Raw genomic sequence first — 13,987 nt, 5'->3', positions numbered from 1 at the left:
ATAAATGAGGGCAAACCTGGCCTGGTCTTAACACCCTCTTCCTGAGCAGCCCCAGCTGCAGGCACCTGTTCCTGTCCTCCCTAGTAACCTGGGGACAGTAGCTGTTGTCTCCATCCTCCTCAGAGGCCACTGGGCTCAGGGTTCCCAGCTGGTGAGTTATGGGTGGAGCCTGGGGGCATCTGACTCCATTTTCACCTGGGGACAGACAGCGTAGGCCTCTCCGGGACAAGGACTGCTCCTGCAGGCTGGCCACATGGAGGAAGGACAAGGCTTCCTTCCAAGCCGGTGCAGAGGTGGGGGCAAGAAGCATCCCTCCAGGGTACCAGGAGGAAAGAAACCAACCTGCTATACCTGGGGCCACACTGGGAGCATGTGAGAGCCCCCAGAGTGCACTTTGAGGGGCCAGGTTGTAATCTGTAGTACATTTAGGGGAAACCAGAGGCCCCCAGAAGGGCTAGCAGTCGAGGAGGGCGCTGGTTGTGGCCAAGCTGGGAGGACACAGCCTTGGTAGCTAAAGGCCTCTCCCCAGCCCGAGGGACCTGCCTTCCCAGGCCCTGGGTCAGTGCGATGCCAACGATGCTGGCCTCTGTCATCGTGCAAGATGTGGACCGGTCCAGAGGGAGGGGAGGGTCCTCGGGAAGTAACTGGTGTGTCCCCTCCCGTCCCTGCGTGGGGCGAAGCGGTGCCCGGGTCAGATGTGGCCCCTCCTCTCGAGGGGGGCAAGGAAATAACTGCACAGATAGCGCCAGCGGAAGCTTGCACCCTAGCGGTTATATGGTGGAGCGGAGGGAAGGACAGGAGCCTGTGTGGAGCTTTGCCTTGCTTTGTCATTTTGACCCGTCCACCCTGTTCCTGGTAAGTTCTCTGTTAGTCACTACTGATGCCACAGATGCCACAGAAATCGGAGCAGATCCCCATAGGACAGAAGCAGAGGCTTCACTGTTGGGTCAGTGAATCCTGCAATCCAGGGAGGCTTGGGGCTCGGCCACCCGGACACCGCCGCCCTGGGCCAGGGCTGGAAGCAGAGGGAGGAAAGGACAGGAAGCCCTGGGCTCGGGCATGGCGCTCTGGTCCCCCGGAATCAGGGCCGAGCCACATGGGATGGACACGGACAGGACGTGGCAGTGCAGGGCAGGTTGGTGGAAGAGGTCAGGCTTGTCCTGCCTGAGGATGTAACAGGAGGTCGACAGTGGGCTGAGTGGAGCCCATTCCTGGGGAGCACCTGCAGATGATGCCCTATCCTGTCCCCAAAGTCAGCCTCGGTCTTGGGTACCTCAGAAGCCGAAGCACTAACTTTGCTTGTCATTGTCCTTATTGAGGAGGCATTTTTGTGGAAAGGGGTGGATGGTGCAGGTCCCCCCTCGGTGTCACCAGGTTGTGGGGAGCAGAGCTGGGGGCGCCCCCTGGAGCCCCAGCCTGTTGGGCTCCCAGCTGCCTGGAGGGACCCGCTCGCCCTGAGCTCCTCCCTGCTCTCCGAGAGGCGCACGGACCGCCCGCCAGGCACACCCCGCACTGCCGCCTCTGCAGAGCTCTGCGGACGTGGGCCAGCACTTGGCGAAGGTCACCCGCGACCACCCAGAGCCTGCTGTGGTGAGGGGCAGGAAGGAGTTTGTGGAGAGAAGCGCGGGGGTGGGGGGGACCTCGGCAATGAGGAATGCTTAGCAAATAAATAATTCAGAGCCTCGGAATCCTTTTAGAAGCAGTATTTCCACTCGGCTTTGCCTGCTGAAAATATTTTCCCAAAGGTGCAGCTGCAGAACCACGTGCCTGGGCTGGGAGAGCAGGAAAGGCCTCCCGCGGAGTCGGGTCCAGGTCTGGCCTGCTGAGCCCCAGCCAGCAGCCCGCCCAGGGGTGCAGCGTCATTTACTCCAGGCCTTCGCACTGCCCCTCCTCCCCACCCGCAGCCTCCAGTGCCTTCCTCAGGTGGGGCCAGGTTGCGCTCGCCTTGCCCTTGTCCACGTGCCCACGGGAGCGCCCGCACAGCGGCACTGAGGCCGGGTAGTTTGGCTCGCTCCTGTGTCCTCCCGGCACAGTCAGCAGTTAGTCACTGAGTGCCAAGTAGATGCCAGGCTCTGCTTGAGACAGAATAGGGCTCCCATCTTTTCCTCAGTCACTGTCTTCTCCAAGTAACTTTCGTGGCCAGCGATATTCGCAAACCACATGTCCAGCTGGACCCACTCACGGTCCAAAGCCCTGTATGACCAGCCCCCAGCTCAAGCACGTAGGAATGACCTGCACCTCACGTGTTCCCCAGGTTCTCCCTTCATCTTCCAAGTTCACCAATACCCTGCAGTCTTTTCACGGCAGGCGTTGTTTCTCGTGTTCTGAATTCCGTATCAGTGGAATTACACGCCACATGCTCTTCAGAATGGCTCCGTCGTCCAACACCATGCTCGTGTGAGTTACTGTCACGCGCTCTCACCTCGGAACGGTGTTCCACTGTGTGACTGTACTGTTACTCCTCCATCGCAAGGTGCCCTTTACCATTCGTCATTCCTACTGTGTTTTGGTTGAAGTATGCGTGCATTTTTGTTAGGTATACAGTTGGGAATGACTGCAGGGTCAAGGACAGGTATGCTTAGTACCTTGGGGGGGTACTGGAGCCTGAACCCAGGGCCTTTACACTGAGCGACATACCCAGCACTCCCCCCTTTATTGAGACAGTCTTGCTAAGTTGCTCAGGCTGAGCTCGAGCTTGTGACCTTCCCATCTCAGCCTCCCCGAGTGTGGGTACTACAGGAATGTGCAGCCACCCTGAACAGATTTTTGAGTGGCCCCCTGAACAGATGTCTGTGTCTTCAGAGGGAAGGGCACGGCAGGAGCTGGGTCATACACCACCTCTCACTAATCTTTCCCGAGCTTGGCTCTACACGCAGGGCGGGCTCCAGCAGCATCTGCCTCCTGTCCCTACCTCAGCCAAGGCATAGTCAGTGCCAGGGCCCAGCAGGGTCTGCTGTTCAGCTGGGGGGCCAGGGCTTTGAGGTGCTGAGGCCCCCATAACCCTAAGCCAGTAGCTCAGTGCCATTCCTGACACCTATTCCTCAGAACTCGGCCTAGTGTGCATCGCAGAGATCAAGATTTGGTCTTCATAGTATTGGGGGGCCACATCCTCTCCCTTAGCAAACTAGGGTCCTCATGGTTCACGTATCTGACCTCTTCTCTAGAAGCTTGAGTTGGCCTTCACCCCCCAACAACCCCCAGCCTCCTGTCACCGCCAGCTGTGCTGGCGGCATCCAGCCGGCTCCCTCCACGTGCACCTGCTGACCTTGCCACTGCCCACTGGGTCCCTCCGAGGGGCTGGCATGGGGCAGAACGAGGGGCCCAGACAGGTATTGGGGAACACAGGGCATCTCCCAGAATTGAGGGTCTCTCTGTGACCCGTGTATGTGCTGAATATGGGAAGAACCTAAGTCTGTGGGGGTGGAACTGACCCCACGAGGAGCCGAAAGGTCCCTGGTAAGTTCTACTGGACCTGGTGATCATATGGTGTCATCTCGGTGACTGGTCCAGAGACCCCCATACTGGCTGCAGTCACCTAGGGCCCTGGGTTCTTTGGGGAATCCAAATGCCTGGTGTCCTCCATAAGCCCTGGGCAGCTTCTAAAATCATGCTGGGGTCACCCCATTATTCTGGATTCCAGGTATAACAGGCTGTGTCCCCCCGTGCCAGGCACAGCCAGGCCTTGGTGAAGCTGCCCTCCAGATTATCAGGTAGCCCCAGGGTGGCCTTGCCAATAGACCCACATGGCTTTTCCAGGTCTTCTTGCACACAAATGGATGTGGCTACATTTGCTGTGTGGATACTGGCATCAGAGCTGACAGGCAGACTGTAAATGTGAGGGTGGAAATTCAGCCCTGCATTTACTGCATAGGGCCTGGTTCCGGCAGATAGAAAATGCCCACAGTGGGGTGATCAGACCCAGTCCCCTAGGGCAGCCTGGCCTCAGAAGTGATGGGAGGTGGGGGACAGGAGAGCAGCTGGTGTCAAGGGCCCCGGTAGGGCAGGAAGCGGGGAGATGGGAGCAGCTAAGACCTGAGCCCAATTCCCACGAAGGCGTTTCAGGTCTGAGCACTGCACTGAGCACCAGGCAGTTGGGGCAGGCAAGACTGGCCCGGGGCCAGGGCCAGCTGCAGTACTAGGCAGAGCTGGGGCGCCCTCGCTGCCCCGTTTCGGCTGGGCCGGCCTCCCGATGGGTGGGCCTGGGGGTGAGGTGACGGCCTCACCTTGGGGTGCAGACAGATAAGGGGAACAGCAGTGGGTCTGACTCAGTAGGGGACTGGGTGTCAGCAGGCTTTGGAGCTCTGGCTCTGCTCCCACCTGCTGAGACCGTTGCAGCTGTGACTCGTGACAGAACCCAGGCCTGCTCCCCGGTCGCTGGCTGTGATTGAGAAGCTGCCACCACGGGAATGGTCCCTGACCACAGGCTGCTGTGTTTCTTGGGTCCGTGATGCTGTAGGGTTTGTCATCTTGCAGGGAAGCTCCAAATCTGTCCTGGAGAAATCATTTGGGTTTTATACCAGGTGACAGGCTAGGGGTCAGGGCTCAGATGTCCCCCCAGAAAACCCCAGCTGTCTGATCTCCCACCTCCAGATTTGCAGGGAGTCAAGCCAAGGGTGAGACAGCCGGGAAGACTCACCTGGCCACAAATGTCCCAGCCACATCTGGGGCACCTGGGATGGGAGCTGGCTCTCCCAGGACACGGCCTGGTCTTTGTCCCTTCCAGCAGGGACGCCCGCGGCGGGTGTGGCCCCTGCCTGGACTCTCCACTTGCACCCACAGACTCCAGGAAACTGGCTTCCTCCCTCAGAAAGGTCTGAGGACTTTCTAGCTTCAAAGTGACTGACTAGGTTGTTTGATTATAAAAGAAATACGGATTCAGTTTAGAAAACTAAAAAAGTCGTCATAAAAACACTTAGTATCTTGGCATATTTACTTTGCCTTTTTACTTGTATTTCTATCAACTTCCTGTATCTCCGTGGTTCAGAAAAACTGTACTCGACCTCTCCTTGCCTCTCCTTGCATCCTGCTGCAGCAAGACAGCCCCACGGTCCCCATCTTGGTCCCGTCCCTGAGCCCTGGCGGGGTGGGACAGCAAGTTCCCAGTGACTGAGCTGTGATGATGAGACGCTAACTTAAAGTCATGGCAGAATTAAAGTATGTGTAGTCAGCACTGCAAGAGGCTACAATAAGATGCCTTCTAGAACTCAGCCACACAGTTATGTGGAATTAAATTAGTAGAATGCACACACAGTGGATGGGATTAGCTGCCGGCAGGAGTCACTTCAGGGGACAAGCTATCTTTGTGAGATACAAAGAGCTGGCCCAGAGAGCTATGGAGATGTGATTGACTCAGGAGCAGCAACAGCCTGACGCAGGCAGAGATCTGCAGAAACATGGCTGTGGGTGCATGTGTGCACGCGTGTGTGTCAGGGAAGGGCTGGGTGGAGCACAGAAGAGGGGCACTGCTCCAACACTGTGTGGAGCAGCTGCACTGAGAGGAGCCACCACGTGGTGGCAAGGTGTTCGCTGGCTTGGGGACAATAATGTAGGCTGAGGGCCCAAAGTGTGGGGACCCCTCCGCCCACGTCCTGGGTTCAAATCTAATTCCCAAATGACTAGCACTGCCACTGTGAAGCCTACACATAGAAAGCAGAAAGCGGCTGCTGAGCACTGGTCACTAGTATTAATGGTGGTATCATTACTGCTCATGTACTTAGCAGTCTCTCAGGAGGCTGCTGAGCGGCTGCTGACCCCAGAAGCTGTTCTGGGTGTGCTACACAGAAACCCTCTGGACGTGCCATGCTGGGGCTGAGCCCTGGGCACCCCAGTGACTCTCAAGCGGCCCTGGGGACCCCAAGGCCTCATGGGCCTGCAGCCTCCCCTGTGCACAACCCGCAGCTAGAATGTCTTACGCGGCTCATGTGAAATAAATGCCAGTTGTGGGGGAATTTGTTTTATTCAATGTAAACCTAATGTAGCCAACAGAAAAAGTTCTTACTACAAAGGGTGCTGGAAGTTCTGGGAGTCTGAATGGTGACCGTGAGCACACTGGGTAACAGCTGCCTGTTCTTCGTAAAGTTCAAATGGGGGAAGGAGCAGAAATTGCTTATTTCTTAGCACATAGTAAATGCCTGCCGTGTGGGCTTTTGTTTTTAGCTTACCTTGCAGTTGTTTAAATCTGACAGAACTCTCCTATGGGGGGGCGCATTTCAAACTCCAGAACAGCAGATTTGTTCTGATACAAAAGAAAATCACATTTATTTTGCACGGCAATATTTTCCTAAAGTATTACACATGAAAGTTGAGCTGTCTTAGGAAAACAATATAATTTTAGGAAATTACAGAAGAGTCGACATTGTGCTTAAAACTTTATAACAGACAGTTTTAAAAAATAGCACAGTAAGTGAATATTGCATGGTATGAACAGCTCCACACCGCATCTGTGAACACAAAGATCCCGAAGCTCCGCACTCACCCCTCTGTGATGGGCTGGAAGCCAGGAGCGGGAAGAGCCCTGCTCCACCGGAAACGGCTCAGTGCAGACTCAAGCTCGGTCGGTCACCACAGTTGCCAGAAGGTGCGGTGGCAGCATTGTCAAATGGTGAATCAATTTTAATGAGTGCCCTTTTACTGATGTTTGGACCTGAGACAGGCTGACAGACCTGGAACGCGCAGCTCATCCGCCTTCTCCCCTCCTCGGTGGGAAGAGCAGCACATACACACGCCCCAAGCCTGAAGCAGAAATGGTCCTTCCAGTTCCTGTTCACACCACCTCTGGGCAAGGGGTACAAATGGTTCAGTTGTTTTCCTCAAGTGAAAAGCCAAAATGGGACAAGAAAATGGTGCAAACAGGATGTATCGGGAATAATCAAGAGCCAACTATAAATACTACTTTGTTCAACTTGTGCTTTTCCTTGCCTAGTAGTATCTACAGTGCCAAACTCATCAGGGTATTCTGACAGCTTTCTGAACTAGCTGGTTGCATCTTCTTCCCCAAACAGAGTATTAAATTTGCATAAGAGGAGTTCGTTATTATCAGTCCTAAACCTGTCATGTTTCACGTAGACCAGGAAATAGAGGTTAAGAAGTAAAGCTACCATTTCCAAGATGATTCAACTCCAAAATATGTCAGGAAACAACTATGTGGTTTTGTTCTGGTCTTGTGTATTCCCTTGCAATGCAAGTCAACTTTTTTTAAGATTTCCTCAAACTTCCTTAAATTTATACCTTAAAATTATAATGTAAAAAAATACCTAGATTTGATATTAAAGCCTTAAATGTACTAAATGGTTATAATCACAAAAGCATTTTTCAAGTTTAAATTCTAAAATCCTGGTTAGATAAAGAAAGCTAAATTCCACAGTTGGAGGAATCAACTTTCTAAAGGGGGGATAGTGCCAGTCTGCACAAACGCCCAAGAGAGCAGTTCATCTATCCACACGGCCCGCCCTGTGCTCCAAGTGAGCATTCTAGGTCCAAATGATAAAGCTATTGCATCTCACTGTACAGGTATTAATCAAAAGCCATTAACATGACTGTGCTTAATGTCTATAGTACACACTGCAGTCTATTTCTAAAGTGCCTATAAATATGCTTATGCAAATTAGCAATATAATCAGGATTATAGAGAAATTCCTTTATATATGGAACAGAATAGGCCTAGGATTTAAGTTGAAAGTACACACTTTTATATCCTTAGTACATTTCAGAATGGAAGCATAAACAAGTCCAGTTCAATCATATTTCAGAGAATTATTAGTATTAACAGTGCTAGGACAAAAGGAATTCTTGCTTGTGCTTATTTAGAAAAGGCTGTTTTGAGATCCAGGAGTTTCTAATATTTAGAAACCTATGGAACATCTCTAATTCTATAAAATATTAAGTGAAGCTCAGTGAGTTTTAATTGTAAAGAGATTGTGCAAATATTTAAAGTGATTACAACCATTATTAAATCCAAAAATTCCATTAAAATTGTGGCTACTCTGAGTGGCAGTTCGAGAGGTTAAAAAACAGGAACCCGGACAAAAGTCACCAATATTACTACTGAAGGGCCCAAGGGTAACGCAAAGCACGCACTCGCATTTCTATGGCTTGAAGACTCCACTGTTGACTCTACTTAGTCTAACAGGTGTGAGTGTGGGCCCAGAATAGAAAACCCTTGGGGATGGTGTGGAGAAGACCCCACTGCAGCCGCCCTGGGGACTCCACGCCCGCCTAGTGGAGGGTTAGACAGGACACAGGGTTGCGGGGACAGCCCCAAGCTTGTAAGACCACGCGGCTGCGCCTCAGCTTCCCTGCCCGCCGTCCTCCAGCCCCTCTCCCAAGGGCGGCACAAGAGCCTCAGGTGAGGCTCCTGAGACAGGCCCAGGCCCAGGGCGGCAGGGAAACGGGGGTCCATCTGCCCTCTCGGCCTCACGTCCCTGAGGCTCCTCTCATCACCACCTTGGCTTGACTTTTTGGGTCTAAATTTCAGTAAGTGGGAACCTTATGCTACTGTCTCGTCTAGCACAGAAAATCTTAACTGTTTTCAAAGGAAACACATACTCTGCCTTGCAAACCCTATGCATGCTTTGGGGACCTTAACCTAACAACATTTCAGCTGTATATACAACTAGGAAAGCGGCTTCTTCCTCGAGTGGTTTGAAGAATACCAAAGGGAGGCTTCAGGGAAGAATGCCACGAGCCTCCACTGCTTTCCTAACTACAACCTGCAGCGACACAGAAGAGATGTGTCACAATGCTGACAGAGCCCAAGATGTGCCACAGGAACGTGCCGACAGAGAGCTAGGATCTAAGAAGTGTTTCTCTTCCACTTGGTGGTTCTCGTTTCATCAGGCCATATTTAAAACTTCCCAGACTCTTAACTATGCCTCATGTATAGAAGATTTGGAGAAATGGCAGGAAACGAACTAACATGGTATAAATGGAGATTAGGAGTAAAATTCTGAAGAGAAAGAAATAAAAAATTATTCACTATTTTTTGCATATGAAAGAAAACATATACAATGGATCGTGAATATTAGTGAAGTTATTACACAAAATATTTTCTCCTGACTTAGCAGTGAACTATTTCAACTGCTTGTGCATTGCATTAAAAAATCCATGCATCATACTGAATTCTAATCCATTTCTCACCTAAAGCCATTCTAATGCTTCATACAACCAAATGAAGCAGAATTAATCAAACCTATTAGATTCATTCCTAATTCCTATAGGACTTGTCTTTTAGCATTTCCATGCTAACTAAAACTATTGTTTTAAGATGTCAAATGTGGCTGCCTCCTAAATACAATACCTACAGAAATTCCTAAAAGATTTCCTCAGATTTGAAGAACAATTAAGAAAAGCAGGGACAATGAGGAACCCACCCGAGAGGCCAACTCAAATGTCACAGCCGAAGCCAAGTCCATCTGTCCTTCCCCTGGGCTCCCAGGGCACTGTGGGTACCGCTAGGTGTCAGATTGAGGGCCCCTGCCAGTGGGAATCAGGTCTGACACCTTCTGTATCCCCACAGCCTCCTGCAGTGTGCAGACACTCAGCTGCAGCTGAAGTGAGCCCGGAACTGAAGAGTTCTCTCGCTAAACATGAAGGTCTAGCTCAGCCCTGTATGGAGGGCTACGCAGACACTGGTCATCACCAGAAGCCGAACTGTCCTCCAGGAAGCTCCCAGAGGAAGTGGGGCGCCTCTGGTCTAGACCCAGGACAGGAGGGAGGGAGAAGGGGAAAGGGAAGGAATGGCACTGACCGTGAGCTGCCTCCCCCATGGGGCTAGCAGGACTGGGCCGCAAGAGTCTTTCTGCAAAGGACTGGCTATTTGGGGAATAGGGTCATGTTTACCCTGGGTGGCTCCTGTATCTGATCCATGATACTCTCTGATCACCACTTCGCTGCTTTCAAAAGTTCCCAGTGAAATTAAGGCTGGGTCGAAATTCGTGACACCAGATGCTACACAGAAAGTAAGTCAAGATACAAAAGAAAACTGCTGGTAATAAAAAGGTCTGAGTTATAAGACTAATTTAAGAGTGCCACTAATCAGCAGACCACCAAACTGCTATGGTGGGTAGAGAGGGGTAGAAAACACCATTGGAAAAGGATCCATCAGACAAAAGTACAAAAGCTCGCCGTGGACTGGAGCCCGCTCCTCCCCGGACTCACACCGTGGTTTCCATGGTTTCAATCACTTCCAGGTCAGACTGCGATGGCGAAAGAAGGGTGCACTCGTCTGGCTCCCAGCTGCTCTCTGGACTGTAGTCCTCCTCTGAGCTCAGCTCTGCTCCTTCTTCCGTGTCCTCATCACATGACTCCACATAGTGAGCTCCAATCGCATTGATCCCAGAGTCCTCAGAACTGGAGGGGGAAGAGCACTGATCGATTTTTGGTGTATTGCTCGCTTCGGAATTTAAGGCATCGTGTGCAGAGACCTCCGGGCTCGTCTTGCGGGAGTGCGGCGCCGGCTGCTTCTGCACGTAGCACATCTTCCCGTTAATGCACTTCACCTGGTAGTTGTCAATGAAGAGGTCTGAGATCATGCAGTACCTTGGCGAGTCAGGGGGAAGGGGAGGCTGGAAGACAGAAGCGAATTTCAGAAAGTGTTCGGTGAGCGACACTGAGATCTGAATGGTGTTTGCGGGTTCGAGGGGCCCTGCGGGGATCTCGGTGCTCGGGAGCTGCTCCACGGGGGTCATGGGCTGATATACATATTTGCCTGTGGGACACAGAAGACACAGGTGAAGTCTAAGTGCTACACAAACCGCGTTAACACACTTGTAATCATTTCCTTCTGATGACTCAATGTTTAAAAAACTATTTCAGTAACATCTCAAAAGAAACGAGTCATAGTCATTCAACACTGTTATAATCCACTTAAAAAGCATGGTGTACAGATAACATTACCCCTCTGAGAAACTCAACAGACTTCCCAGGCTTTGAGTTGTTCTAATGCCTCTGGAGGAGCTGGCATGGATACTACAGTCCTTATTTTACACACAACATTAAATGATTCACTACCATACCAGAGCAAGGAACAGCCATCGGATGGGATGGTAAAAACACAGTCGTAAACTGGTGGTACTACACTATAAAATTATAACTCCATTTTAATCTTTAATGCAAAGTTAATATATACATTTAAAACCTGGAAGAATATATACCAATTTATCACCAGAATCACATAGGACATTCACTTTCTAGGTTTCTGGTTTTTGTTGTTGGTGCTAGGAATCAAACCCAGGGCTTTGAACATGCTAAGCAGCCAGGTCTACCATGGAGCCACCCTGGGCCCTAGGTTCGTACGTTTCATCAGATCCCACAGATTTCTGGGCCTGCATCAGGGTGAGGGTAAGTATCTCTCTCAAGACCCAGAGCGCACCTGTGCCTAAGGCAGAGGCATTCTCCGGACTCCAGTGTGGTAAGCGAGCAGACACGGGCCCAGGTACATGCAGGGCCACCTGCTGGTGTCGGCAGGAAACCACGCGGGTCCTTCTGCTCAGCCTTCAACCACTTCACAGTTCACACGGCAGTGAGACCTACATGGGTCTGGTCCTAATTCTCTCTACTTCATTTCACATGGAGCAAAGCCTCCCTTGTGCCAAGTGCTAGGGAAACAGTTGAAAACTGCCCAGTCTATAACTCTCAAATGACTTTAAAATTTTAAAAAACTAAAGGGAAGAAATTGCCTCCCCAAATCCCAAGGTAAACAGCCACTACTGTGGGTACCATCCTGGACTTTTCCTAATTTAGATGAACTGTTGTCAGTTGGCCCAAGCTGCGTCTGCTGCACATTCTGAGAGAGCTCTGTGGCCCTGTGCGGCTGGCGTTTGGGCTCTGACGGTTGTGTGGGGGGGGGGCAGCATCCTATGCCCTGAAGGGTATTTGGCAGGATCCCTGGCTTCTTCCCACCTGCTAGAAGCCAGCTGCAGCTCCCCCAAGCATGAGACTCTAATCTGTGTGCAGACACTGCTCAACAGCCCCAGGAGGGCAACTGCCTCCCGGCTGGGAGTCACAATGTGTGGTGTCCTTGTGGGACAAATCACTCATCATGCATGTCATTTGCTCCTGTTTGGTTTCTTGGTCAGATTGAAAAAATCCTCATGTGAATCACATTTGTAATGAAACCATCTTAGGTGCCTTTTTCAACTGTTAATTTATTCATGGAAGAATAGAGATTTCAGGTCGGGAACAAAGTGGTACTCTGTGCCACAAATCACACACCATCAGCAATCTACGAACATCAGCCAGCCTACTTGTGTTTTTTATTTTGGTTTCCCGATTCCTGAACCCAAAATGAACAAACCAACCTTAGATGTCACAATTCCTTTCTAATTAAGTTACTCTAAAAATAGCTTCAGCTTCACCCTGGAATACCATGTGGAAAAGGCACTTTTAAAATCCAAAGAGTGTGCTACGCCTTCAGGTTCCCAGGTGTCTCCAAACCTGGACAGATGTCACGTAAACCCTACAGTGTGGTAAAAATGCCAGAGGAGCCCACTTGCACCCACCCAGGAACCGTGCTTAGGATGTATGGGGGCAGGGCCCCTGCCTCGAAAGTGTGGACGGACAGGAGGCAGCCTTCCCACCGCCCCAGCCTCGGGATTTGAGTGAGGAGGTCTGGACACTGGATGGAGCAGAAACTCGGGGAAAGACCCTGTCCTGTCCACAGCATGGTGAACAGAATGACCGGAATGGCTGTCTGGCCCTTCTATTCTTGGCCAGAGGTTACTGAGCTCAGGGGGCTGCGGACAGCAGGCGTTCAAGAAATACTTGTTGCAGAAGGCAGACCAAGTTCACTGGACCATAGCTGATCTCTGTCACAGCCGGAGGAGCATCCTGGCAGCTGATCCCTACCTTCTAGAACCATCCTCAGTTGCAGAGGGAGCAGGGCGTCGCTCCAGACATGGAGGGAAGAAGGGAGCCTGACTCGGGGACGTCTCCATTCTCCCTCTCACTCACCCTCCACCCCACTCTTTCCTCCTCCTGTGCTGCTTCCTACCCTTTCTTTGGTTTCTTTCCTCTTGGTTCTTCTACCTCTTTTCACCGGCCCTCTCTCCTCCCTTGGAGTGTGGTGCTATGGGATGAATGCTGTGTCCCTCCTACCCCCACCAGGATTTGTATGTGGAAGGCCCAGTGCAGTGGCATCTGGAGGTGAGGTTCTGAGAGGTACTGAGTTTAAATGAGTCCCGAGGAGGGAGCCCCCACAATGAGTCTGGTGCCCTTAGCAGAGCCTCTGCCTTCCAGTGACGATCCACACCGAGGGCCCTCACTGGACACTGAATCTGCCAGCACCTTGATTTCAGACTCGCCGGCCTCCGCAGGGTGAGAAATGTTCGCTGGTTAGGCCGTCGAGTCTGGCTTAGTACTAGAGCAGTCTGAACTGACCAAGACATGCAGGGAGAGAGATGCAGCGGAGGGGAGGAGGGCATGCCGTGCAGGCCGGATCCCATCTCCTTGTGCAGGGTGCACCCGCCAAATATGCTTACTTGGAGCTGGTGTCAGATACCGTGATCTGGGGATACAGACAAAAAGAAGGGAGAGAAGAAGAGTAGAGAGGGCACATAAGGAACCTTTCTACTGTGACTGTTGTATAATGCTGTTAGGGCTTCTACCTGGACGGCCCCCAAAGCCTCATCCGCTCACAGGTGGGGCTTTGGGGAGTGACCGGATTGAGGCCCTGTGATGCTGGGCCGGCCCGCTGCTGGCTTTACAGCTGGGTGTGACATTGGGAGGTGAAGCCTGGTGGGAAGATCTGGGTCGCCGTGCGCACAGCCTGGCAGGCATGCACAACCCTTTCTACCCCTTCATCTGCCACTCCAGGAGCTCGCTCTTCTCTGCCAGCCCCCTGCCCTGCCGCCCTGCCGCCCTGCCTTAGTCAGCCGACTATGGACTGAAACCTCTACAAACTTTAAGTTAAAAGAAACAAACCCTCCTCTAACTTGTGGGTGTCAGGGATTCTGCCCAACAATAAGAAAGTAAGAAAGACCAATACTATATT

General features: G+C 51.7%; 2 protein-coding genes across 2 annotated transcripts in view; both read right to left on the bottom strand.

Moving 5' to 3' along the window:
- Window positions 1–6,229: 6,229 nt before the first annotated feature.
- Ehhadh (enoyl-CoA hydratase and 3-hydroxyacyl CoA dehydrogenase) overlaps window positions 6,230–13,987 on the bottom strand; it is a 205,938-nt gene continuing 198,180 nt past the window's right edge. Inside the window, exon 12 of the mRNA XM_013072248.3 lies at window positions 6,230–10,562. The gene's annotated coding sequence lies outside the window, so the exon portion shown is untranslated. The remainder of the gene's footprint in view (window positions 10,563–13,987) is intronic.
- CUNH3orf70 (chromosome unknown C3orf70 homolog) overlaps window positions 6,230–13,987 on the bottom strand; it is a 71,883-nt gene continuing 64,125 nt past the window's right edge. Inside the window, exon 2 of the mRNA XM_004834850.4 lies at window positions 6,230–10,705. Coding sequence (XP_004834907.1) covers window positions 10,152–10,705 — 554 coding nt within the window. The 3' untranslated portion in view covers window positions 6,230–10,151. The remainder of the gene's footprint in view (window positions 10,706–13,987) is intronic.

The sequence above is a fragment of the Heterocephalus glaber genome, unplaced genomic scaffold (genome assembly GCF_053883595.1).
Source record: "Heterocephalus glaber isolate CG9 unplaced genomic scaffold, H.glaber_assembly_v1.0 deba00001504, whole genome shotgun sequence".
Lineage (NCBI taxonomy): Eukaryota > Metazoa > Chordata > Mammalia > Rodentia > Bathyergidae > Heterocephalus > Heterocephalus glaber.
Note: the sequence above shows the minus strand (reverse complement) of the source record. Positions and strands in the feature narration are given on the sequence as shown.